This window comes from Hippoglossus stenolepis, chromosome 20 (assembly GCF_022539355.2).
Source record: "Hippoglossus stenolepis isolate QCI-W04-F060 chromosome 20, HSTE1.2, whole genome shotgun sequence".
NCBI lineage: Eukaryota > Metazoa > Chordata > Actinopteri > Pleuronectiformes > Pleuronectidae > Hippoglossus > Hippoglossus stenolepis.
The window spans coordinates 5,598,217-5,624,293 of NC_061502.1; the positions used below are offsets into that span (position 1 = coordinate 5,598,217).

At 45.2% G+C, this 26,077-nt stretch overlaps 2 protein-coding genes across 3 annotated transcripts in view; one reads left to right on the top strand and one right to left on the bottom strand.

The window, feature by feature from the left end:
• The window catches only part of brms1lb (BRMS1 like transcriptional repressor b), a 29,068-nt gene extending 18,125 nt beyond the window's left edge, over positions 1 to 10,943 (top strand). The window contains exon 11 of one of the 2 annotated variants that reach the window (XM_047338130.1): positions 10,892 to 10,943. The gene's annotated coding sequence lies outside the window, so the exon portion shown is untranslated. Of the gene's footprint in view, positions 1 to 10,864 lie in introns of both variants that reach the window. The other variant, XM_047338129.1, reaches the window with a different exon arrangement.
• A 3,036-nt stretch (positions 10,944 to 13,979) lies between these two features.
• calm1b (calmodulin 1b) lies at positions 13,980 to 26,077 on the bottom strand. Its single transcript, XM_035143610.1, has 6 exons — positions 25,946 to 26,077; positions 20,883 to 20,913; positions 19,891 to 20,034; positions 16,249 to 16,355; positions 15,797 to 15,932; positions 13,980 to 15,065 (listed from the first exon to the last, which is right to left on the bottom strand). Exons 1-6 carry the CDS (start codon positions 25,946 to 25,948, stop codon positions 15,037 to 15,039), a joined length of 450 nt encoding a protein of 149 aa, XP_034999501.1. The 5' UTR covers positions 25,949 to 26,077; the 3' UTR covers positions 13,980 to 15,036.

The following is a 26,077-nucleotide window of genomic DNA, read 5'->3' on the forward strand; positions in this document are numbered from 1 at the left end:
GACCTAACAAAATGTTTCGAAAGGCATTGTCATTGTGGCATCAAACTGACAGAAAGCGAAGGCCTACTCGTGGTTTCTTTCATAACCAGCCATGAATCTGACCTCTGAGATAAACTGCCACAAATATGTTTTCGATAAAGCAGTTGGAGCAAATTAAACTACTGAATTCCAAAGATGATTGTTTGCTTGTGTCACACACATTCCACTCACAACACTCCATCAGATGCACAGCTGTGAGCTGAGCAACGCTGCCAGCGGATCACAGAGTACAGCAGTAATACCAGGGTACTTGTCAATGTCTGGGCCCATAGGCTTGGCCTCGTCACCGCTCTCCAAAGCTGACATCAGATTGGCTGTCACCTCCGTTTATTATCAAGAGTCTCCCTCTGTACTGTCGAAAGCCACTGTGGCAACTCGCAACTGGCAAGTTAAAAGGCAGGTGTTGCACACGTGGTGCCGAGCCATCTGAGGACAGGATGAGAAGCACTGACTCATAAACACAAGAGAGCACACGGTGTATAATTGTCCAAGTGCTGCCGTGCCTTCCCAAATCAATTCAGTAGGTTGTGCAGAGGTCAAGCTCATTACAGTTCTTGGTTGAGAAGTGTGTGGTTGATGGGATAACAGTGTGAAAAAGAAGCAGCTGTCAACATCATCCAGACTCACGGCCTGTGCTGAACATTTGTACATTAGAATAAGTTCCGAGGAGAGACGCTGAATTACAAAATCCAATGAAAAAACATTTGTTGGACCCTCATGAAGGGAAAGTGAAGATGTGGACCTCGATATCCTGCAGCCAGACCACGTAAACATGAAAGCGTGTAGGTGGCTTTAAGTTCATGTGTGTGTGTGTGCTCAACATTTGGATGTGCGTGGGATGACCGGACGTCAGAGAAAGAATGAGAAATGGAGAGAGAGAGAGAGTTAGAGAGAGCCGCTCCGTCATGCATGTGCGTATACTGTACAGCACGAGTGTACGTGTGTGTTTTCGCACAATGGGAGTTTCTCGGTGCTGAACTCAGCAAATTCTGTTGCGTCTCCAGCAGTGTTGCTGACATGAATATTCATGAGGTCCTCACGTCTTCGGTAAAAGCCTCATGGTGTTCCACAGAGGCCGTTGGAAGGGGGGGGTGCTTTGTGCACTTTGTGTGCACTGTTGAGGTGAATCAGTGTTTCATCGCAGGTTTGTTTTCCAAATTCTCAAAAAAAAAACGGTTTTAGTCATAAGATATGATTAACATTTTACGTGGTTTACCTGTCTGTATGAGTAATTTGTGACTGCTTCATATTAAACAAACAAACAAACACACACACTGTGAATGTGTTGAAAAGCAGCCCCTAAAGCTCTCTGTTTATGAATAAGTAAATAGAATTTCCCGTCCAGCAGTGGCTTTTTCTCTCCCTCAGCCCAGCCCAGCCCATCGCTTCGAGCTATTTTTTCCCCTCACATGGTCCTTTCTAACAACCACACAAACCTATCACCCCTTTGGCTTACCAGGCCTACTTTCACCTCCAGCTGCAACAGCGCCAGTACGCCTGCATCTTCCATTCTTATGTAACCCTCAGAAGGAGGGCGAGCAGAGGAGCAGGCTCGCTCTGTCTTTATGTGCTGGCTTCAATGAGCCTCAGTGATGCCCAGGGATGCATGTTAAGCCCCGCAGACTGCGCACTGGAACGTACATAAAGACACAGCGCCCCCAGCGCAAAAGCACAGCCCCTTGTACCTGACCCATCCATCCACATGCATGTTTAAAGCGGAAATGAATGGGCTGACTTGTCTGCGTCTTTTCATAAGGAAACATTCTGTTCCCTTTATCTGCCAGCGAACTAATGCAGTGGGCTGGGGGACGGCTGGGAAAAAAAGGGCTTTTATTGTGAAATGGATGCATCCTTTAATGGATTAGAGGGAGTGAGAGAGAGACTACATGTCGACAAGAGAAAAGGGAGAGGACGCACTAATGGAATCCACCATCATCCAATCATTTTCAAGTCCAAATAATTCCCATAGGCTTTTTATAGTGACAAATTATCTCTGCCTCTGAGGCGATTATAGCCGTACACAGTCTGATGCAACCATGCTTTATTAAGGTATGATAATAATGTGAGTGAGCTCTTCCAAAAAGGGTTGAGAGTCTGCTTTTCCAGTGAGGTTATTAAGAGTACATCTGCCCTCATTAATGTTTCATTGGGTCAGGGCTAACAGCAGCATCACCAGAAAAGTCTGACCCACCTAAATGAAAAGCTGCTACACTGCATCAGCACTGTATTACAGGCACGCCCCATGGCACGATGACACCTTGTACCTGGGCGTTCCTGCGTCGAGCTGGCTTGCATAGAGTTTGCATGTTCTTCTATGTGTTTCATCTGGGCGACACGTGTCCTTCCTCAACATACAGACGAGCACGTTTGGCTGAATTGGAAACTAATCTTCCAGTAGGTGTGAATGCGAGGGTAAAAGGTGTTCAGGCAGAGCTGAGATGAGGATTTTTGGCAGAAAATATATTGATTTTGTTTATTGCTTAATCATTTTAGTTGTCATTTACAGAAAAAATTGGTCTTGGACCCTTTATCTTAGGGATCTGTGCAGAGACCTGTGCTGCATCTCTCTGTCTCTCATTTCCTGTCATTTCTCTACAATCTGTGATAAAGGAATGAGAAGCAGAACCCCAAAAAGGTTTACAAATACACATGCAGCTATACAAAAACTCTGACTAAAATAAGAATACTAAATAGTTTTTTCTTTGAGCTAGGACATATCAGATCTTTTGCCATTGTCTTCTCATCACACTATTGGGTCTCATTATCACTCTTCTGTGTCACTGACCCAGGTCGGGCTCTGTGCCCAGCTTGCCCAGGCTCCGTGCCCACTGGCCTTTATTTGCCCCTTTCACTTGTTGCCCCTCTCGCGAGGCCAATTGTGGGCCTGTGGCTGCTTCAGCCCCGAGCAGAGCTCTAACCACAGCCTGGTGAGTTCACCTGCCCTCACCAGGCCACAGCCCGTGTATTATTCATCAGCTATCTCAGGTGACCTCTCATAAACACCCGATTACCATTTCGGATCAAATGTCTCATTAGTGGCCCATTCAGCTTCCTCAAATATTGCTTTTGTGACTTCAGAGGACTGCCATCCAGCTGCCCTCATCCGACCGATTGATCCTTGACTGTCATTCGCCAGCCGGTGAACGTGATTGCAATTGGCACTCGATCCGGCGGAAACTGAAGATGGCTCGGCCTGTGTTGCTGTCACTGCCCTTGTCTCAGGTTTTCAACCATAAAGTCCCCCCCAAGTCCTCTTGGTAACTGCAGGTGAAGTGCACTGTCCCCCCCAGGCTGACCCCCAGCCCCCCTGGCCCGTATGCCAGGCACTTAATAGAATTTAACAAACAGGTATGGAGAGGGATGAAGGTGGGAGGGAAAAGAGAGATGTGTATTTTCAATGCAACTCTCCGTATCCCAGAGGAACGTCAAATAAAAGGATATTTTTTGTTCAACAAGCTATGCCTCTGTGTGTTTAGCCTTTGACCCTCCATTAACACTGGACTGGCTTCGCTGGGCCAGACCTTTGTCCGCTTAGATTGGGCTCTCGACACTCAAAATACTGCCGCCCCATTACTATCCAGTTTGCCTTGAGCACTTACATAAAGTATGCTCCGTTGCTTTTGTATAGCCTGTGTCTGTGTGTGTGTGTGTGTGTGTGTGTGTGTGTGTGTGTGTGTGTGTGTGTGTGTGTGTGTGTGTGTGTGTGTGTGTGTGTGTGTGTGTGTGTGTGTGTGTGTGTGTGTGTGTAAAACCCATGAACAGAATTGCTTTCTGAGGGTCAAGGCTAAGTTTTAGGGTTAGTCATTTAGCTGGTGTTTATATTAGATAGTAAACGTTCGGGAAAGAGGTGAGGAAATGCACTATGTGAGCAGTGTCAGGGTTATGTGAATGAAATAGTGAAACAAGTTTGTTTGTGTGTGCGTGTTTCCTTGTTTGTGTCACGTCATTAGGACCTTTTCTACTATAAACACAGACCTTGTCAGGACCAGTGTACCTCGTGGGGACCAAAGCCCTACTGAGGCAGCACGTCTTTCATATTTCTCATGGTTAGAGGTAAGAGGGTAAGGCAGGAATTGATAATGTTAAGGTTCGGGATAATGAATGGAACTCAATGCAAAGTCCTAAAAGGATATCTGCGCAAATGTGTGTATTGCTACTGGTTTAAAAACTGGGAAAATGATTTATTCCACCTCCAAGGCGACATTGTGATTTTGATATTTTGATGAAATATTTAAAGACAGTTGAAAGCATTAACTTTGTCTCTTGTATTTAAAGTATTTCTTCGCATTATTTGTTCTTTCCTTTCTAGCAATGAGGATGTATTGTTCAGAAAACCAAGCAAGAGGAGGTTTCTAATAAACACAGACACACACAAGAATTTCTACACGTAAATTGCCCGCATGCACACCCAATGCCCCCCCGACTGTGCTCGTCAGCACGGCCTTTATTTGTCACATTTGTCAGCCAGGACTTGGCCTTTATTAGATGCTCCGCTCTCTCTCAGTGTTTTCAAAAAACAAACCAGAGAGGCTGCTAATTAAGGGCAAGGCTGCTGTTTGAGTTTAACCAAAGAATCCTCATTAGTTTGCCAGGCGGTAATTAGAGAGAGGGAGAGAGAGAGGCTGACTCTGCCCACTGTGCTGTACATCACTGAGGATTTAATGATTCTTCAGCCAGTCGTATGGTGCTTAATGGTTTATATCAGTAGATTAAATACATTATTTCTCTCTTTGACAGAGAATGATGAAATAATCATCTCAGCTGATTACAATAACAACAGGGCATATGTTAAATAATTCAGTGATAAATAAAAAAGAATAAATTATCCTCCTTTACCAAGACCTTTTAGAGGAGGTGGTTTTGGTTCGGTCCTATTTGCAAACTCTGCAGCACATTGTTTGTGGCAACCCGATCTGACCTCGATCTGACCCAGCTACCCCGGAGCTAAACGGCTCCCTGTGCTTTGCATTCTGGGAAGCAGCAGAGCCCGCAAACTGTAACAGTTTGTGTACAAGCAGCAGCCGACAAACATCTGAACAATAAATGAATGTTCTCGTGTGGACTGTAGTGATGCACTTTGGTTCACTTGGATTTGTCTCTGTTTGAAAGGACACCAAACCAAGGGGAGAGCATCCAAGTTTACAAACTCACCAACTCACTGGGATCAGAGCAGACAAACTATCTGAGGGAAAAACTGAGTGATCGGAAGTCCTTTGTTGTCCAGATGATGGAACTTTCCATCCAACCGAAGACGCTTGTTTGATGTGAGCCACTTATACGTCTTTGACACCAAATTTCAAAGGTATACGCAGGTGTTTTATACGTAGGTGTTTAAAACTCGCTTAAAATATGCAATCCTTTCCCAGTACTACTCGAGGAGTTTGCATGTCTGTCTTTTGACATTGCGTCATGTTCTTCTTCGTGATTGCACCAAATTTCCTTTCCAAATTAGCACGTTCACCCGGGTGTCATGTTTCCATCACTGCCAACCGGAGCCAGAGCTCATTAAAACCTGTGTCTACTGTGGAGTCATTTGACCCAGAAGTGAATGCCAATTTGATCTATTCCCATTGCGGACAAAAGCCAAATAGTGGGTGTTTGTCGGGGGGGTTTACCAGAGGAAAAGGGGTTATGGATTGTGCCCTTGTGTGACAGGCCTCCCAAGTCACAATAATCCACTTACAGTTCTTTAAAATTCTAACTGTCACTTTAATCCTCAGCGAATGCTCATCAAAGCAGAGTGTTGACGATGGCCTCACTATTTATATCAAAGGTAATTCTCTGTTCTGAATCAGCCCATGCTCATCGCTGCAGTTTGTGTGGGGAGATGAGGAGATGGAAATCATCTCTTGGCTGGGAAAAGCCAGTGGACCTCAGCTGGCCAATGAGAGTGGACTGCCAGTTGCCCACCTGGTGACTAGGCCTCTGTGTGGGCGGACACGGCGTAGAGGACACTGCTGCTTCCCAGCCCTGTCTCTGTGGAAGCATGCACAGACACACTTTCACTTTCATATGCATGAGGCCTTAATACAGTTCTGTGCCATGTAAGGCAAATAAATGCTGGGCTTCCTTTGTTTGACATATTTCCTCTGCAGAGTTCTTTAATACAGCAATATAAGATTGTAAGATTGTTTTCATATAGATATAAATAAATATGTGTGTATATATATATATATATATATATATTTGAGTTTAGGTAATATAGTATTACTTGACATGAATTAATTTGATGTGTGCCTTCATTTTTCGTTTTTGTCCATGTCCTATCCACAAAGATGGAGGAGGTGGGGTTTATGACATGTACTGCAGCCAGCCACCAGGGGGCAGTCAAGATGTTGAACAATTTAATACAGTTTATTGTGTTATCCCTCTTAATCTGGTAATTTTAGATTTTAGGAATTAACCATAATTACCCTGCTGTCATATATTATACCTTATTTTTTCTTTTTCAATCTTTATGTTCTTTGTGTGTAGTAGCACAGAGCGACCACTTCATTAGCCACACATGCACATTAAAGGATTGGTTCATAATTTTCAAGTCTATGTATAAACACTCTTGTGCCCGTACGAGCACTGAAACCGATTTGACTTTACCGTCAGATAATTTATTTTAGTCTTTAAAAGAAATCCCTTCCTAATGGTCTTTTGAAAATTTGAAAAATGAAGGTGGTGATGTGTGTAAAAAGGAATTCAACAGTTTATCTGAGGCCTATTTGAGACTTCTGCTGCCTGAGCTGATCAAATCAAGTGAGTGGCTTCCAAAGTCACTGTAGTCTTTTTAGTGTAAAATTCCATCCATGCTTTTCCATGTTGAGCTACAGCAGAAGAATAGTGACAAAGAAAATCTACTTCAAACCAATAAATAACTGTTAATATGGCAGGCACTCATTTGATTTTGTGTTAGCATGCTGACCCTTAGCATTGACCTCTGTAGAGTCTCATAGATCTGCCTGCATGACTGTCAACTATTAGCGAGGTTGTTGATTTATAACTAACAGAGACTAAACTCTGAAAAACATTATAACGATAGGATTTAATGTCTAGTTGTTTTACATTCTATTACAATGTACAGCTAACGTAGTGTAGGCTACGTGCTAACTGAAAATGCAGGTGAGTGCAAATGATAATCTTCAGGCCTTCTGAGCTTGTTTCTTATCTCTTGATTGGCTCCATAAGCTGCTAATTATTTATAACTTCATCTCTGGAATGAGTCTTGAGTATTGATTACTGTTTGGGATCATTTGAGGTCTTGGCCCTCCTCCCATCTCTGCTCCACGTGTTCGTGTGGGCCGATGGCATTGTGCAGAAAGGCCTCGGAGTGGCACTGAGAACAAGGCCTTTTCATTCGCTGACAGTTGGCCCTCTGTCAATCAACACAACTCCGGATTAGCCAGTGCTGACGGGTTGGCCGACCGACCCATCCTGGGAACGAATGCTGTGCCCTTCCCACACTGTCGCCTGTCAGCACCTTTCACATACAATATACAAATGCAGGGGCTCTCCATTCCCAGCTCCCTGCTGTCTCCTCCAACTACTACCCCTTGACAGCAGGATCTTTTTTTTTTTTTACCCCCACAGCACAAAATGTGGCCTGCGGCTCGTCACAGCAGGACGGAAAAGGTCTGAGTCGGCTTGTTGCCTCAGCTTTCTTGGCACTCGAATGTACTGTCGATGCAGGAAGAACTGACAGAGAGAGGGAGAGGAAGACAGAGAGGTGGTTGAGGCTGAGGGGGGTCACACAGACGCAGCGAACAAATAAAGGACCTAAGCATAAACCACGCTGTCACAAGACGTCTGCCTAATTGAATTGTTCCTGGCAGCGCTGAGAGAGCGCAGACCATTTTAAGTTTAGCTTTATTGAATTATTAAACCAGAAAAGGAGGACGGCATAACATTTAAGGGAACATTCTCCTCTCCAGAACGCTGAGGGAGCAGTGAATGGTGCGACTGTCCAACTGTATGTAGTGTAACAAGACATGAAAACAAAATGACTTATTACTGAAAATTGTACTTCACAGAACTGCGTCAGTATAGATCGTCGCGTCCGCAGCGCCGGAACCCCGAGCCTATTTGCCGTAATGGCTCCTTTTGTGTCAAGGAACATTTGAGCCAACTGTATTTTGTTCAGATGTTGCGTATATTGGCAATGAATAATTGAAGAGTCAGGAACGTGTGCAGATTGTTATGAGCATGTGTGCACGAGTTGTTGAATGTGTGTGTGTGTGTGTGTGTGTGTGTGTGTGTGTGTGTGTGTGTGTGTGTGTGTGTGTGTGTGTGTGTGTGTGTGTGTGTGTGTGTGTGTGTGTGTGTGTGTGTGTGTGTGTGTGTGTGTCTGTTTAGACAAGGGAGGGATAGAAATTGGACTTGATGCAAACAAATCTGTCGTCTGGACAGGGCGATCTCGGGCCAGTCTCACTTTCATGTGCAGCTTCTGTTGCACATTTCCATCACACACTAATATGTAATTCATACAATCTGCCATCAAGGCCACGGGTGCATTACAAGCGTCAACCTCTGTGCCCATGGGGCCTCAGAGTAGCAGCCGTCCTTACCCCCATCTCATCTGCAATGCCTCCCCCAGCACTACTGCATTATGTTGCATTTGCATCATGTTGCCTCTGCATTGCCTCTGCAAGACTGCCCCCTCATTTCACTCCCCTCCTCTTCCCCCTCTCTTCTCCTTTTTCTTTTTTATATATCTGCCCCCCACCCCTTCCTCCTCAACCCTTTCTCCAGCGTCATGCTGGTGCCAATCTGCAGGGGCTTGGTAGTGCGCTGCTGTGCAGACAGGGCAGGACGGGGCAGGGCATGGCTCGGTCGATCTGCAGCAGCAGCAGCAGCGATCGTGTTGGAAGTGAATGAAGTGGTGTGTAGTGTTCGTGTATTGGCAGGGAATATGCAATGAGCCCAGAAAAGATTACGTTGCGGTAAAAAAAAAAAAAAAAAGGGGGGGAAATACATCAGAGGAAATCCCTAGCAGGAGGATCCCAGCTCAGCGCTTTCTCCCTGGCACCACCCTCTGCCTCCCTCTCCTCTTTCCATCCCTCTGCCTGGTTTTCCCTCCCTTCCCCCTTTTTTCCTCATTCCCATCCTGTCTCTTTGAATTGGTCTCTGTGCATTGATATTTCTTGCGATTTTTTTTTTCTCTCTTTGTTTTTTCAATCCAAGGGGTTTTTATCCCTGCTGGAGGAGAGGGTGACGCAATCCTCTGCCACTCCAGTCCCCTGCCTCCTCTGCACGTGTGTGCATACATGTGAGTGGGCGTATTTGCCTTTTGCATGTATGTGCATTTGTTCTTCCTTTACATGCGTTGTGTGTGCATCATGAGGACGTGGACATCCAAAGCAAAAGCTCTACTGGCCCTTTGACTATCACTTTGTCTCTTGTCCCTGCCTGAACACACTGTATCACAAAGGGAGGTTTGCACAACAGGTGGATTTCCATGTTAGCGATTGTGCCAACGATGCTGATAATGCTGGCTGTTATGTAGATAAGCCTCTTGGTGCAAGTGGGCCCCATGTAGCTAAAGGGTGCTGGTGCCTTCACCCCGGGGGCCCAGCGTTGATGTACGGAGTCTTTTAGCCCTTGGCCACAAACAGTCGTCTGCGCTCCTGGAGCTCAATAGAAGGCAGGCTGTTCTGCCAGGCCTTTATTAAAGGGCTGTTTGTATTGCCTGCTGTTTTTTTCATTAGATGGAATCTTATATCATCGCCTCTGAATATTGCATGAGGTTCAGCGAGGCTTGGTTGTCGTGACACCGCCGTAATATTTCACAACAATCAAAGATGGATGAGCCTATTCTTCTAGGTAAATAGAGAGAGGCTGGGCACAGCTGAGGAGAAGCCCAAAGATGGTGACGGTGACACTGACGCACCGTAAAGGAGGCTGGAGGAGGAAGGGTTGGAAAAAAGAAAAGCCCAGAAGATTGATTGGAGTCCATAAAAACTAAAACGCAGTGTCAGACAAATGGAGCAGGCAAGAGATGAGAGAGAAAGGTAAATGAGGGGGAAAGTAGAGGGAGAGGACAAGAGAGGGAGAGGGAGTGGGAAATCTTAGACAGAGTGAGGAGGCTAAAAAAGAGAGAGATGGGGCTATTAGAGGGTTGGGAGGAAGAGAGAGACCCACGCTGCTCCCAGTAATTGAAAAGGCACCGGGACTGATTTAGAGAGGAGCTTAGTTGGGGTTTGTTGGGATGGGGAGGGCGCTGCATTGCAGAGCGCAAGGACCTAGGAACCGCCAAGCCCCCTGCAGTGCTTTGCTCCACCACCTCTACTGTCTTCATTAGCTCAACACGGTGAAAATGACCCTCCAAGGCCCATAAGAAGCAGTAAAGCTGCAAAAACATTATGGCTCGATCCGTACGAGACAATTACAGGTGTGCGTTCTGTTCTGCCATGAATAATACAGGGAAATAAAGAATTAGAGGGGACAGGGCTTCACGGGGATCAGATAAAATACAGGAATGAAGTGGGAGGAAAGTTCTCGTGCAGCAAATGTTCAAGTTTTCCAGTTATGTGTGTACACGGCGTGAGTGTGAAAGTGTAAAGATCAAGCCGGTGTAAAAGGTTGACTCTGACGTTCTTCTGATTCTCTAGCTTTACCTTTAACAAGGATCGGCCTATTCCTTTTATTACCGTGTGTGTGTGTGTGTGTATGAGAGAGAGAGGGAGAGAGAAGAGTAGAAAGTGCCAGAAGCCTCCCTATATTGATGTTGTGCCTGGCTCAGTTCACCTCATCCACTTCCTTAACTTGCTAATACAGCTGGACAGTACACCAATAAACAGGGCTCCGTGTCATCAAACAAATGCCTGGTCTGCACCTGCCTACACACACACACACACACACACACACCCACACACACACACACACACACACACACACACACACACACACACACACACACGATATATATATATATATATATATACAGGCTACAGACCCTCTCATAGACACACACTCCTGCTGTATGTCATGGGCTTGTCTCAGAAGTGTGCCTGTTCTTTCCAGGGGCGCTGATACGTGATACCTCTGCCCGGTCAATCCTTCTCGCATTACTGCCTCCGCAGTGTGCTGCTTCATTTACACGTGAAATATTGATGTTCTTAATTTAACCCCCAGGGGGCTCAGGTGTCCCTTCCTCCCCTGAGAGGAGGGTTAGCCTTTTCTAGAGAACCATGCAGCAGCCCCAAAGCAGAAACAGAAACCCTTTCCATCTATGGGATTGGTTGACAGGATGCCTTTAGCGGAGCCTCATTGGCTGGCTGGCACATAGAGCGGCAGCACAAACCCACCAGCGGAGTCGTATCCCAGTGGGTTTTTCTCCCTTTTTTGTATCCCACCTGTTCTGTGCTCGTGTTTTGTAGGGTTGATACCTGTGCTGTTTGCCTGTAAGAGCGTGTTCAATGTTTAATGCTGTCATGTTGTGGTTTTTCTGATGTGGTAGGAAGCGTTTTGTCATAACATCTATGTTCGGTATTCAGACGCCCCACTTGTCGACTTTGACCATTTTTTCTAACCATCAATTGCAGCAAATGGTCCAGTTCAAGATAATTCTGTGTTTTTGCAAGACAGTGTAGAATCCTAAATGAAAAACATGAACTAAACAACAAGAAATTGAATGAAGCGAAATCTATAAATTAACAAATGAATTGGGAAATTATTGAATTGAAATGAATCAAAACTCAACTTTACGTTGTGATATTTTATTTCATTGTCAACATTTTATTTTAAATAAAAATACCTTTCAGCCAATCACATGCCTGAAGCTTTGATTAATGAGGCTCAACAACTGCTACCAGATTCAGCTAGCTACTTTTAACTTGAGCAGCAACGGTACTGCAATTCTACAATAAGCAAACTAACTGCTGCTGGGATTAAACATATTACCACTCGGTCATAGACTTTATATAAAGATTAGATATATAACGCATGTCAACTCCCCACACCCCTCCCACTTAACAGAAATGAAGCCCAAAAAAATCCTGGATATGAAAGTTGCCATCTTGTGCCGATGACGTCACTTGGAGCCAGAGTCTGTGCAGTGGCTATCGGGGGACGAAGCCGTAGTATCTAGGTTAACATGTGCTTGACCAATAGCGAGTCAGTCTCAGCTGTCAATCATTACGTTTCATCCTGTTTTTATACCATCGAATTAGCAACTCAAACCATTTTATCAGAGAAATTAACATTTGAACAAACATGAGTGTGATATTTGTCAAAAATGACCAAAACTGTTTTGAAGAAAAATTTAAGTGATGTGTATTTTGGCTTTAATTTGTCTCATGTCCTATCCACTAACATGTAGTAGGGATTTATTACCTATACTTCAACCAGCCACCAGGGGGCAATCACGGCTACTTTTGGGCAACCATTATGTCATCTATTGTTATATAGACTATGGAATCAGTATTGAACCTCAGCTTTTATGTAGTTTAACAAGGCTACATATTCTTTCTACCTAGCCTGCCTGCCAGCTGGGATGGATTTAAAAAGGCTGCTTGTTGTCAAACTGAGGAGCAGCTATAGAGTCAGGAGTCGTCCTAAAGACTGAAGGACCCAAAACTAAAAACTGAGGTGACAGGCACTGCAGGCTGTTCCACTGTCATTAGGATATAAAATGTGACATGAGAAAAACATGTCTGTGAAAATACCATTAGTAAAAAAAGAACATGTGAAAAAGATAGTTTTGAAATGGAGAAATACCCTTTTATGATAATAATAATAATAGTAATGATGGGCTTACTTTTTGTAATTTATTATATAATCTCATAATTTGTTGCTTAATTTATTTAGTCCTCTTCATTCAGTTTCATTTTTATTCATATATTTAACATTGGACATTAAAAAGAGCTCTGTTATTTTCCTTTGAATGTAAATTTTATGGTTTGAGCACTGGACCAGTTGAGGTAACCAAGAGCAGCAGTGCTTCAGTCCCAGCTGTCAATCTACTTTATGGCTCTTCTTATTGGCTGGTGTGGTGCTGCAGGGAGGGGCCAGTGAGAAGGTCTCAGTGAGTAGTTTGCCTGGATTTATTTCAAAATAAAACCCGAGAGCTATAATCAGGGCTGGGTTCCTTCTTAGTCACTCTCTCCTCAAATTATATGATTAATGCAGGAAAGGCTTGTTCCACGGCAGCTAAATTGTACCCAACATAAGAGAACGTGCGTGGAATGCAAAGAATGTCCGGTCTCCCTTATCTGTGTAAAAAGAATGAGGTGTGTGTATCCTTGTATGTAAGGGCACGGCTCTCTTCATGATTTATCTTGTCTAGTTTATGTGCAGGCTGGTGGAGCTGTCTCAGTCTATATTTGCTCCTTTCCAAACATGGTCAAATTACACTCCAAATATAGTAAAACCATTTTGTTCTGACTTGCCTTTTTGAACATTTAGGTAGCATGCTGCTGGAGGTGAGGCAGACACGTTCCTGCTTGTCTGTACTCTGTGTGTGTGTGTGTGTGTGTGTGTCTTTTAAAAAGTGCACACGGCAGTGGTGTTGTGGCCTGGTTTGCCTTACTAGGACAAGCCAACATCGGCAGATGCAGGAGGGTTTATTCAAACTCCCACTTGCCTTTTCAAAAACCCCCAACATCCCAGTTCCAGCATGCTGCTGTTGCCTAGCAACCGGCTGTGTCTTGAGAGAGAAGAGAGCGTCATAGATGTGTATGTATATCCTCGGCTGAGAGCGAGAGCAAACACTCTGCTGCCTCTCCCTCCCCTGTGGGCAGCTCACTCACTCTCTCCACAACCTCACTGCCATTTAATGGGGGACAGTATGAATCCTGCCTCTGCTCAGCGTCACCCAGTGACAGTGCACATGGAGAGAACCGTGCTTATAATCATTTGATACATTTATCTGCTCGGTAAACAACGTACAGACTTGTTATTATGTCTTTATAGATGATTTTCACAATCAGGCTTTAAAAAAATGACATTAGACGCAATAAAGTTCATGGTCTTTTATTTGAAAAAAAAAATAAAGACTAGCATGTACAACTTGGAATGAATGTAAACTGAACTCAGATGAACAGCTGCGAAGACTGGTGCACTGACACTCCTAACAGCATGCGCTGCAAACACAGTACACCCCTCACTACGCTTTTGTCTGAGTCGAGAAACAGAAGAAGAAAAAAAGTGAAGGCCAGTGATTCTCTCTTGCAAGAAAAGAGGACAGACACTCCATCTCAGCGAAAAAAGAAAAGAAAAAAGAAAAGAAAGCTCACCGTAAGACTCTTTAAGTCCCCCTCCTTTTAAAAGGGCAGGACGCACAACTACTAAGATGGCCGTCCAAATAACATAACAAAAACAAAAGAACATGCCAAACATTTGAAAATGTATTTTTTGTACATTGTTTTTTTTTTCTCTTTTTATCTAGCATACAATTAAGTCCCATTCCACTTTAACGCTTGAGTTAGAACCTGGTATATTCTCTCATCTTAACAGTACAGGGTTCCTCTCCAAATACAAAAAAACTGTACCAAACCAACAAGAGGACAGCTTATAGTGGAATCAGCACGCTCTGGTAGCCCGGAGGAGGGATGGGGGGGCATGGGGGTTAGTGCTCCGGTCTCAAGCTGCATGCATGAAGAACAGAAAACAGAGAGAGAGAGAAAGAAGAGATGGCCAGCCCAGACATTTACCACTCGCAAATGGAACTGGAAGGAGTTCGCCAAATGCTTTAGCTTTAGTCTGAAGGTAGTAGTTACAGGGTTTGTTGTTATTATTTTTACTTGTTAAGTACTGATGCTAAACTGATCTCCGGGGGGAGGGGACAGGATCACTAACCATCATTTTCATGCAGATATTTTTTGTATATTTTCTTTATATTTTTTCCTGTGTGGACAGAAGGATAGATTAATTCAACATTCAATTATTTTCTATACAGAAACAGTATGAATAAATGAACATTTTTCCAAGAGGTAAGTAAAACATTTTGACTTTTTTTTTTCTTGTTTTTTCCTTTTTTTCTTCTAAGAGGGGACAGGACGGGGCGGGCAAGCTTCACTTTGCGGTCATCATCTGTACAAACTCTGCAGAGAGAGAGAGAGAGAGGGAGAGAGGGAGAGAGGGAGAGGAGAAGAGACAATGAGGTCATCAGGGTTCAGGCTTTGGTAAAGCCTGTTGCCAGTGAGAGCAAATCACCTGCTAAACTGTTAAACGTTTTATTGTTTTTTTTAATCAACTTGAGAACATCTTAATTGGTGTCCCCTTTCCAAACGGCTTTGGGTGTTCATCTCATTAAACCCATTTGATTAAAAAGCTTCTACGTTGTGCTTACAGTTTTGCCGCAACACACACGAAAAATAAATCAGAGGCTTTCATTGTCTGTAGAGTACATATTCTGTCTGTGGTACAATGGGAATAGGGAAGTAGGGCACTTTTCAGCCAAGACTTACGGACTCTTCATAATATATCAACAGCCTTCTAGAAAATGAGCGCAGTCTGTCGTGTAATGTTGCCGAGGGACTGAAGAGAGGGGGATGGGAGGAAGAGAGAAAAGACTCCTGGCACACTGATGATAATTCAGAGGGATGACTTTCACCCATCCCTGTTCACCACGCTCCATGTATAGCCCCTATCTAATAACTAATATTATGTGTGGCTGGCTTATCTTGCAGCTGTCCTCAGAGAAATACACAGCTTGGAAAATGAAGTGTTCTGGTCTCCCTGTTTAATAAAAGCCTACACCGCGGCCTAGAAACTAAGGCTATTTGTGCACCGTGACATTTTAGCATCTGCTTCATTTTCATGTATTTTTTACCTTCGTAGTTGACCTGTCCGTCTCCATCAATGTCTGCTTCTCTGATCATCTCGTCCACCTCCTCATCTGTTAGCTTCTCTCCCAGGTTCGTCATGACGTGACGGAGCTCTGCAGCGCTGATGTAGCCATTTCCGTCCTGGAAACATGCAGCATGGGAGCAAATGTGTAAAGAACATGTAAAACAAATCCCCAAAGGTCGACAACTGGTGGGGTAAAAAATTCCCACCAGATCAATTAATGAGCTGAGACGGTGGCAGGTGTTAAATAAGCAGCAAGTTTGACACTCATAACTCTCCACTATCAGAATAATCTTGCTTACTTTATTTACTAAATAGCTGCAAGTCTTTTTGGGCTCAACAGAACAATAGAAGATTAAAATTAAACTAAATCTGTTTGCCAAGCATTCAAACAGTTATATAACCTCTTCATGATGTGCTTTAAACTTCATTTACCTTGTCAAATACCCGGAAAGCCTCACGAATCTCCTCCTCGCTGTCTGTGTCCTTCATTTTTCTGGCCATCATGGTCAGGAACTCCGGAAAGTCGATGGTTCCATTACCTGGAATGTGTGATCAATGAGGCACATTTAATTAGCAAAAATTGCAATTACTTAAAAAGCAAACTCAGATAAGTAGAGATAATATAACCCAGCATTTAGCTGATGAAAGTCGCTCAGCTCAAACATATTCATGTAGTGCTCCTCTTTTACTCCCCCTCCTGTGTGTGACAGTAGCGCTTACACTAGTGTACAGGGCACAACTTCTCTCCAGAGGGGACTGCGGCAGTGACATGAGTAATCGCAGTGAGGGCAGCAGCCCTCACATCATTTTAGTGAGCACCTTCCTTCCTTTGATAAACACAGCTACTGCAGGCTGGGTGTGTGTGTTTCCCTTTTCTTACTTTAGGGAAGCCCCAGGAGGAGGTTACGTATGTTACTCAGCACAGCAGCACTGCGGGGGGGGGGCATGGCTAGTCATCCATAATGTAGATGTAGCGTATACTGTGCAGCTTGGCCTTCAAGAAGACTGGATAAATCAAAAGCTTATCTCTCCTGGTGCCCCCGTCAGAAACTGAGGCTGGAGGGAAAGTGAGAAGGACAGGGAGGAGGGGGACGCTTCAGTTCACATGCTACATCCCTCTATCCCACTTTTATCTTCTACTTTTTTTCTGCCTTTTTGGGCAGTGTTTGCAATGCGTTTTTTGGGTCGTCCAAAAGAGCGACCATTTGGATGGCTCAGTCAGTGTTGCCGGTGTTTTCGCTTTTGCTAATTGGTGGTGGCGCATGCATGCGTGCAGTAGGATCAATATCCATGTTGCAGTTGTCAAGACCGGATTACCAGGGGATCAGACCCTCTTGACAGGGGAAGGATCTATGAGGAGCTCAGCGGTTAACAAACTGCAACCACAGACGATGGGAGGGTGGGTGGTAAATCTAGTGGTAAACCCAATGGCCTTGGTATTTTACGTACATGCAATTGATATATACGAATGCAGGAGTATGGAGGTGAATTAAGATTAAAAACCAGAGAATTTCACGAGGGGACTGAAGTGAAGGGCAGGGATAGTGAAGGGAAAAGAACCGAGGAGGATTAGCCCAGGGGAGAGGGGGTTTACGGAGCAAGCCTCAGAGAGCGAAATATAGAGAGAATGGATGTATGTGTGTTTGTGTGGAACAAAAAGGGATGCAGTAATGTGATGGGGCAGATGGTGATCTCATGACCCGGGGTAACAATCTAAGGACCTGTTATCTAACACAAAGAGACAGCCAGGAGCACCGAGGGAAAACATGCTGGCGCCCAAGGCTGGGAGACTAAAGAGGGGGGGTGTCCCGGTCTTCTAGAGGGGCAGGACTGGAAAACTATCATCTGAGATGCACAACGACTAGAGAAGAAGCAAGGCAGCCCTTGAGTGATATCTGCTCAACTGCACCTCGGGCCAGCTGCTGCAGTGGAAGAAGGAAGGAGGGAGGGAGGGAGGGAGATAGGGAGGAAGGCAGGCGGGAAGAGAGAGAAAATGGTGGGAGGGAAAGAGAGAGAGAGAAAAAAAAGAAGAGGGAGGGAGTGGGCGGTAGAGAGGGAGATGGAGATGAGGGAGATGTGAAGAGTAGAGAATATAAGGAGTGAACCGAGTGGGAGATGGTGCGATTACACATAAGAGGTGCTGACGCAAACTATAGAAGGCTGAGGCATCGCAGTGCACTGGTGTGTGTGGTCATTGTTTTACTTGAATCATAAAGCCAACTTCCATCCCTGAGATAAGAAAGAGGGGTGGGATTGTGTAATGACAATGCTAGTATTTTTGTCCGGCAGTTGTTTAATCCTGAATTAAATTGGTTCATCTTGTCTCAAACGTCTCTATTAAATATTTTACCTCACTACAATGTGCTCATGCCACATATTCAGCATCCCTGTATCGTTTTAAGAAGGTGCGGGTAGCTAGGCAGCAGTTCCATTTCAAGCTGCAATCGTTTTTACTATCAAATAGCCAAGGGACTATTTCTTTTAGAAGCTCTCTGTCTACTTAAAGCCCTCCGTCCCTGCTTCCATTCATTGTCATTCTTTACCACAGCATCCTTGTTTGGTAAATAAAGCTGATTTTCAATGGGCCAGCTGACATCCCATGGCTGCCGATGTGGGTACGGGATGTGCAAAGCGCAGAGAGGCCTTATGCAACCACTTTTATTTTCCATTACTAGCTTCATTGCTGTCTGACCTAGATTGCATCAGCCAAGGGAGGCAGAGGCAGAACAAGGGGATGTTAGTGATGGTGTGTGTATGTGTATGTGTATGTGTATGTGTGTGTGCTTGCTCTGTAGTGTAACTGAGGGGGAGGGCGCTGAGGAAGGTGGGCGGATGTTTCAATAAAGGGGCAGCCAAACTGTGGAGCAATTGATTTCTCCTGATCAATGCAGTCCCATTTACGAAATCCTATAAGCTGACAGAGCACCACTGGGGTACAGGCCCCACTGACAGCTAACATCCTCGACTCTACCGCCCAAGGACGGTCAGCTCGAAGGCGACGAGCCAACTTCTCAAACTCCTTTCCCCTCTCTCCTTTTCTGTCTTTCTTTCTATCACTCTCTTCCAATCACAGTGCCTCTGTGAGATGCTGCAGTGCAGGATAGAGAGTTGGTTAACAGAGGAGGAGGTGAAGAGAAGAATCTGTCTCAATTATGGCACTCAGCATGGGGCACCAACACTGACAGTCTTTTGACACGTAGCCGGCTCTTCTCACCAGCTCTGTGAGCACCTCCTGCACATCCATATCTCAGAGAGTGATTGACGATGACTAAAGTGCTGACACAGAGGGACACGTCATCTGAAAATAAAGCTGGCCAGACAGTTGGCTTGGACAGTTGGTGGACAGTTGGCAGAAAAGGGAGGGAGGTGGGCAACCACACGACTGATGTGTTTTTCGAAATGGGGCCATAATGGATGCTCCATCTAATCCCTTATCCATTTGTAACAGAGGTTTTATCACTGCAGTCATGCAATGTAGTGATAATGGTTATATTCTACCAGAAAAGCTGAAATGGATTGATAAATCTCTGTAGCTAGGACTGAGGTAAAATCAGGAGCTTTAAAGAAATGATGTAGTTGTAATGTGTGGGGCTAGAGTTAGCTGTCACAGTTGCCTAATATTTTGTTTATTTAAAAGTAATTTCCCAGTAAATAACAATTGTCTAAAACTCAATATGTGTCCAGTGATATTATGGAATCCTGTTCTAAAAATGATCTATAAAATAGACGTAAATTCCTGTTGTATTTGTGATGCAAGACATTTAAAGCATCCTATGATTTAGTCCACTCTTGTGTTTATTATTTAGCAGAAATCAGCTGTCTTGTAGCATTTTATCTGTGGCCTCATTTCAAGATTGAACACATGTTAGATGAATATAATTGTGAAAAGCTATAACTGTTTGAATTACATAATTTGGGATCGATCTAATAGGTTATGTTGCTATGTTGCTATCTTCCCTGATTTGCCATCTTATATGACCTATTTAACATAGAGCTTAATTTAATATTACATATCAGGAATTGCTCATTCTCAAATGTTCATGATATGGGTAAATTGAATATGAGTATACTGACCGTCAGCGTCCACTTCATTGATCATGTCCTGCAGTTCGGCCTCTGTGGGGTTCTGACCCAGCGACCTCATGACGGTGCCAAGCTCTTTGGTGGTAATGGTGCCGTCACCATCCTTGTCGAATAAGGAGAAAGCCTCCTTGAACTCTGCAGGGGTGGAGGTAAGAGTGAGAGGTTACATTAATGTTGTGGTGCAGTTACAAATCGTGGGTTATGTTAGGACGCTGCAGTCAGGTCCAAAAGGTTAATTGATTCTTGAGAGCGATGGGACTAGAGAGGCTGAGTTAACAGTTCATTCTTGTCTGTAAATTTGCCCACATGAGTGTGAACACAACTCAGGCTGGAAATGTGCTGAGTTCTGAAAACTCTTAGAGATCTTATCACAATCTGTGAGAAAAAAATAAGAAAGCGAAGCAGAAGATTGGAAGATTTCAGTGAGAGAAGTTCTATGTATGCATCAGTTTTTTCTTTATACAAGTAGGTCTCTGAACTAGAAGGCCATAGAAACCCATCCAGGGAAGTGCAGGCAATAGTGAGCATTAGCACAAGCTAATTAACCACAGAGGGCGTTTGGCTGAGAAGAAACTGTGCAGCCTCCAGTTTTAGTACAGAGCCCCTATCATTTATTCATAAGGAATATCAAGGTGCTTGAGTGAGAGAAACTACTCGTAAGGCTGGCCTGGAAAACTGTCTATTCACCGGAGCTTCGTGGCTTTCGATCCTGACTCATGACATGTTGTAAATACTTGTTCCTCTTATTTCTGTTCAATTAAAAAAGCTAATGATCTACCAAGGGAGGGTAGGTGCCAGATCCTTCAATTTTCCATGTCATGACACACTCTCTGAAAGTGTCATTGAGGCAACCAGAACAGCTAATGAGAACTAGGAGGAGGAACTTATTGAATATATTTCATAGGGTGGAATTGATCCACCAGAATCAAGTAAATATGTGAAGAAAGGACTTGGCTGTAAGAAGAGAAAATCTCTGTTCCTACCTGCAATCTGCTCCTCTGTTAGTTGGTCAGCCTGTGGGGGGGGGGGAGAGAGAGAGAGAATAACAAACAAGTTATTCAACAAGGCAATTATTCCAAACCTCAAACTTTCGTCACTACATTCCTCATCCTCCCCACCCACCAACCACCACACAGCTTAACACTGTCCAGAGTGTTCAGGGCTCTGATGGCCTCAGTGCAAAGCAATCCCCAGAGGCCGCAACTGGAATCTACTCATGGAGCTGCCAAGATTTAACAATAAAAATAACAATAGCCCAAATTAACCAAGAGCCACAGTTTGCGGACTTAAAAATCTGCAACTTAATATTTCTTCTAAATGACAGAATTACAGCACCTCCAGATTTGGTCCCTTTAATGACTTAAAGCCAATTGGAGTCCATCTTGACTTCAGGCAATTCTGGACTCAGTTATCAGACATTTTTCCTTGATAGCAAATGGTACTTCATTAGGTTCAACTTTGAGCTGATGTGTGGCTCCATGGGATTGTAAAAACAAAAGCAGGCGACGCCACGGTGGTCCTCCACAAAAAGGGACTACTGGGAAACGAACTGTAATAAAATGGATGAAGTGCTGTCTCCAGACCAGCAGAAAATGTTTAAGCGGGTTGTTTTAGGACATATCATCACGGGAGTGTTTTCCATAGTCCTACCAACAGGGGGAAAAAAGAGGCCTGCTGGGTTGGCACTGTTTGGTTTCCCTCCCAGCCTGTTCCCTGCAGTAGCTGGGGATCTTTCATGGCTGATAGTGACTCACACATGCTGTAAATGGCTTGGAAGCGAGCATCCACTGCCGGGTCTTTTACATAGATGGATTCAGGCTTCTTTGTAAAGGCATCCACTGATTTCAAACAAACACCCACAGCAATAAAAGTGTGAATACAGAGCTTGTGGTACAAAATACTCCCACGGGTGCCCCCCCTCATCAATGTCTCAGGAAAAAAAGGGGAGTTTGTTTTATTATTATTTGTTATCAACCCACTGACATCATTGTGCCTGGATACAAAGAAGATACATACACAGACAAACATGAGTGGTCACAGATGTGCACGTGCACTCACGCACTAATGTTCATGCATGCTCATACACCGTCTCTTTTGGGTATTTGCATTCATTTCCTTAAGACTTACTGCAACCATAACGTCCGCTTGGCTAACCTTCACCTCTGACCCCAAAAAACTGTTTTTCTTGAACTGATTACACAGCTTTTCTGCCAAATTGGACAAGCCATCCTCAATGAATCGGTTTTCAGTCTGATATCTGTCCCAAACGGTAGCCAATGATAGAAACACGCAAACAACTCTAAATGGAACTCTTCCTCGACACCAATACTTTCCACCCACATGTTTCCTGTGAATTAGTCAGAGTGCTCAGCTGTGCCTCAAATTCTTCCAGCCCATCGATGTGGTTATGTGTTTGTGCGAGGAATCTAGCTTTGGCTACAGCCGAGCACACACTAATAACAAAGTTGTCCTTCCTCATAGCCGACATAAACCTGTCACATTAAAAACGCAGGTGTGAGTAATAAAATATTTCAGTGGGACTAATGACCAGAACAGCAACACCTGTCTTTTCTGCCGTGACCTTTCAAAATGGCTGCCGTGAAAGAAGCCTATCCCATGAACGCAAACCTGGAACTTATTGAGTCTGTGTTTGGAGGTGAGGGTATTTTATTTTGGAATTCAATCCAGCAAATTGAATTTGCTGCATAATGACTAGATTTGGTTAGAAGGGATGAGATTTAGCAGATCACGGCATGACACAGCACAAGCTGACCTTTTATCTGTAAAAAAAAAAGAAGGGCCTCTCTGCTCGTGGCCTGAGCAGCAGCATCCAGAGGATTGGATCAATCTGGTCAGTGAGGGGTTCATGGATAACTTCAACGGCGCTCATACGATTAGCTGACATGATTCAATAACCTGTTCCGCACACAACAGCGCTCGCCTGTCTTCTGCCTCCCCACACCCTCTTCCTGTCTCCATTTCCATCTGTGAGAAAAGGGAAATGTCAAAAGACACCACCGCCTTGCCAGCACTAATATGCCACCCAGCTCGACCCACGTTTTCAGTCTTGTCTGTTTTATTCTCTGACGTCATCTTCCACACTGTCCCTCTCATCTCGTACATTTTCTGCCCTCGTGTTAATTTCTTGCTCCTTCTCTGTCAATGGTAATGTTGATGAGGCATCCTTCCTTTCTTTCCTTAGTCACCCTCTTTGTCATGCTGCATCGCCCCTGTTGTATGGTTGCTGTCTCTTTCTGTCCCCTGCTGTCTCCCTAAGTGTACTGGGTGTGGGGTTTGGTGACTCAGTGCTATGGATCCTCCCCTGGCTCAGACCCAAGCTGCTGGGGCCTCACAGTGCTGCTGCACTGCCCACTACCGGCCCATCCCTTTCTTTTCTCCATTTTCTTCCTTTTCCTCCCCAGGCACTTGGACACGGGCCAATCCCAACTCCTCCTTCTGAAGACCTTTACCCTCTATGTGTATGTTTTCACTTTCTTTACGTGACATACAGCTCAGAGGAAACTCCCCGTGAATCACCATCCATGATGTCCTATGGAGATGGTAATTCACTGCCAGACTTACGGAGGGTAGGGAGTGCATGTGTGCTTTTGGGGATGGGTGGTGCTCTGCTGGCAGTGGTCTGTTGGCACGAGTCGGTCAACCACTCCCACTGTTGCCTGGGCAGCCGGCCCCAGCAATGCGATCCAAACTGGGCTGTGGGAGGCAGAGGGCAGTTCACTGGGCCAGCAAGGAATATCTTTTACTCTCACTTGATGCCATATCACCCTTGCATCCTTCTCTGTTCACTCTGTTTAATTTGACAGGGTGGATGCAAAATGGTGTAAGAGGACGCTGATTACCATCTTCTTCATTAGCAGCCCTTTATCAACACTTTCCAGGTTTTTTGAGATGCCAGTCCGTCGCTGTGAGGTGCCGACAGTTCCTGAAGTAGCTTCTCAATATTCACCCAGTGAAAGGTGCAAAAACCAGCTGTCACCCTGACAGATGGGTGTGCCACACACACACACACACACACTCTCACTCTCACACACAGTTCCATTCATCATGACACAAGCACAAACACAAAGAGTCAGTGTGCCACACACTCCCACTCTATAGAAGCACTGAGTTCAACTGAGTGCTGAACGCCTCGTCTCTTTGAGACTGGACAAAAGACAGTGAGGCCTCTGGGCCCTGGCTGTGTCAGGGGGGAAGGAGGGCGAGTGGATGGGGTGTAAACAACACCAGCCTCCCAACATCCTGCAGACAATGCCTGTCCGCCATATGGCCTGGTGGTGGTAGGTGGCTGGGTACTCCACCCCACCACAGACAGCACTGCGTCGTTCCGAGACACAAGGGACATGGAACATGGCTAGGTGTTGCCGCCAAGCATATAAATTATTCACTGCAGCGGATCAGATGTCCTTCAAGTTACTAAACATGCATCAGCAAACAAGAGCGTGACAGAAATATGATAGGGCCTTAGCATGGTCCAACTACTTATTCGATACTTCCACCTCAATGGGGGAGGCGGTTTCCACTTCAGTGGGCGTATTGATGCAGACAAGGGGCTTACGCCTGTGGATTAAACTTTTCAGAGACGCTGATACGCAAGCTAACTCCATAACAATTCCACTTTACACTCCAATTACTGCGGCGCGTTGCAACGTGAAACTGCATCGCAGCTCGATACCATATATGGGATATTTGATCACAGAGGAGGGAGGGTGGGTTGTGTGTGTGTGTGTGTGTGGGGGCCTCCAGCTTCACAACTCCCTCGGGCCATTAATGATCTATCAAGCTTGATAATCAATGGATTAGCCCGAAAGGCCTCTTTTCCACATCCACTCTTGATAACGTCTCCTTATGTGGCGTAGCCGGCGGAGGGGCTCCATTTCATTAGCCGGCTGCATATGCCAGCATGCATGTGACTCCAACATCTGGTTTTGCAGACGTTAATTCGCTACCGAATGGTACTAGACCTAGATACACGTAGGGGACAGATAATCTTGACCGCCCGGTGATAATTATATTTCACAATGTGTGGCTGTAGACTGGTTTGGAAATAGTCAAAGCTGTTGATGTTTTGCGGTGGCCAGTGGCAGAAAGAGCTTCTTGGACAACTCACACTGGCAGTTTGCATAACATTGAAAAAAAAAAAATTTGCAAAGTGGCAACCAAATCAGCCGACATGACACAGACGGATAACACAGCCCGAGATAAACCCTGGAGCCCACAGTGACAGGCGGAGCTGCATCTTTCACTTACGAACCAGGGGGCTGCACACGTTTAGCTACAACCTTGTCATTGACAGAATATGGACAGTTTCCGTTGCGGAACACTGACGGGATACAGTTGTGCCGTTCTCCCCACATCATGGCACGGCACGGCGCGGCTCGGGCAGCAAAGATGGTGCAATCTAGTGAGAAAGAAGGGGAACCAGAGCAAACGCAGCAGGCGGCTCCTTCTCCTCCAGAGGAGCGTGTCGAACAGAGAGGGGGTCGGATAAGAAGACACGGGGCAGCTCTGTGACATGTGTAGAGGCGTGTTGGCCGCGTAACACACCCCACACACAGGCGGTGCGCGGAATAATAACGCGGTAATAACGCAGCATTATCTCGCTGGTTATCCCCGCAGCGGTTAATCTCGAGCTGGGGGGAGAAGCGGGAGCCGCACCGTGACAGCAGCCGCCGCGGAGCCGCTACGTGAGCCGACATGGCCCAACACCGCCGGGCGAATTGCGCAGTTTTGAGGAAATACGCTCCCGCTCTGACGGTGTCCACCATTTTCAGTGAAACAGACGCACGTCAGCCACACGGCACGAGAGGACTCGATGTGACACCACACACAAGCGAACACGTTAAAAGTTAATGCGGACTGCGGGCGTTTTCCGTCCACACACACACACACTCACACACGAGCAGGAATCAATGAGCGAGCGGTGGATATAACAGGAAAAAAGCGTTAAACAGACCCGGGTTTTACATGTGGAGGCGAGTTATTCACACGCATTTCCCGTGTTCGCAGAATGAATGGCGATACTTACCATGTCGATGGGTTGTGTGCTTGTTGGTCTGTGGAGGCAGAGTGTGCTCGTTCCTTAGATGGAGTTCCACTGGCGGGTTAGCACTGTGTATATTGGCCGTGGCCAGAATGGGGAGGGGGGTGTGGGGGGGTT

Bases quoted from the DNA above. Each gene is read 5' to 3' on its own strand.
- calm1b (XM_035143610.1), bottom strand. The intron at 20,035-20,882 runs GTAGGAACAGAG...CCACCCCTGCAG, and splicing joins AACAGAGGAGCAGATTGCAG to AGTTCAAGGAGGCTTTCTCC. The intron at 15,066-15,796 runs GTAAAAAATACA...CTCTCTCTGCAG, and splicing joins CGGACAGGTCAACTACGAAG to AGTTTGTACAGATGATGACC.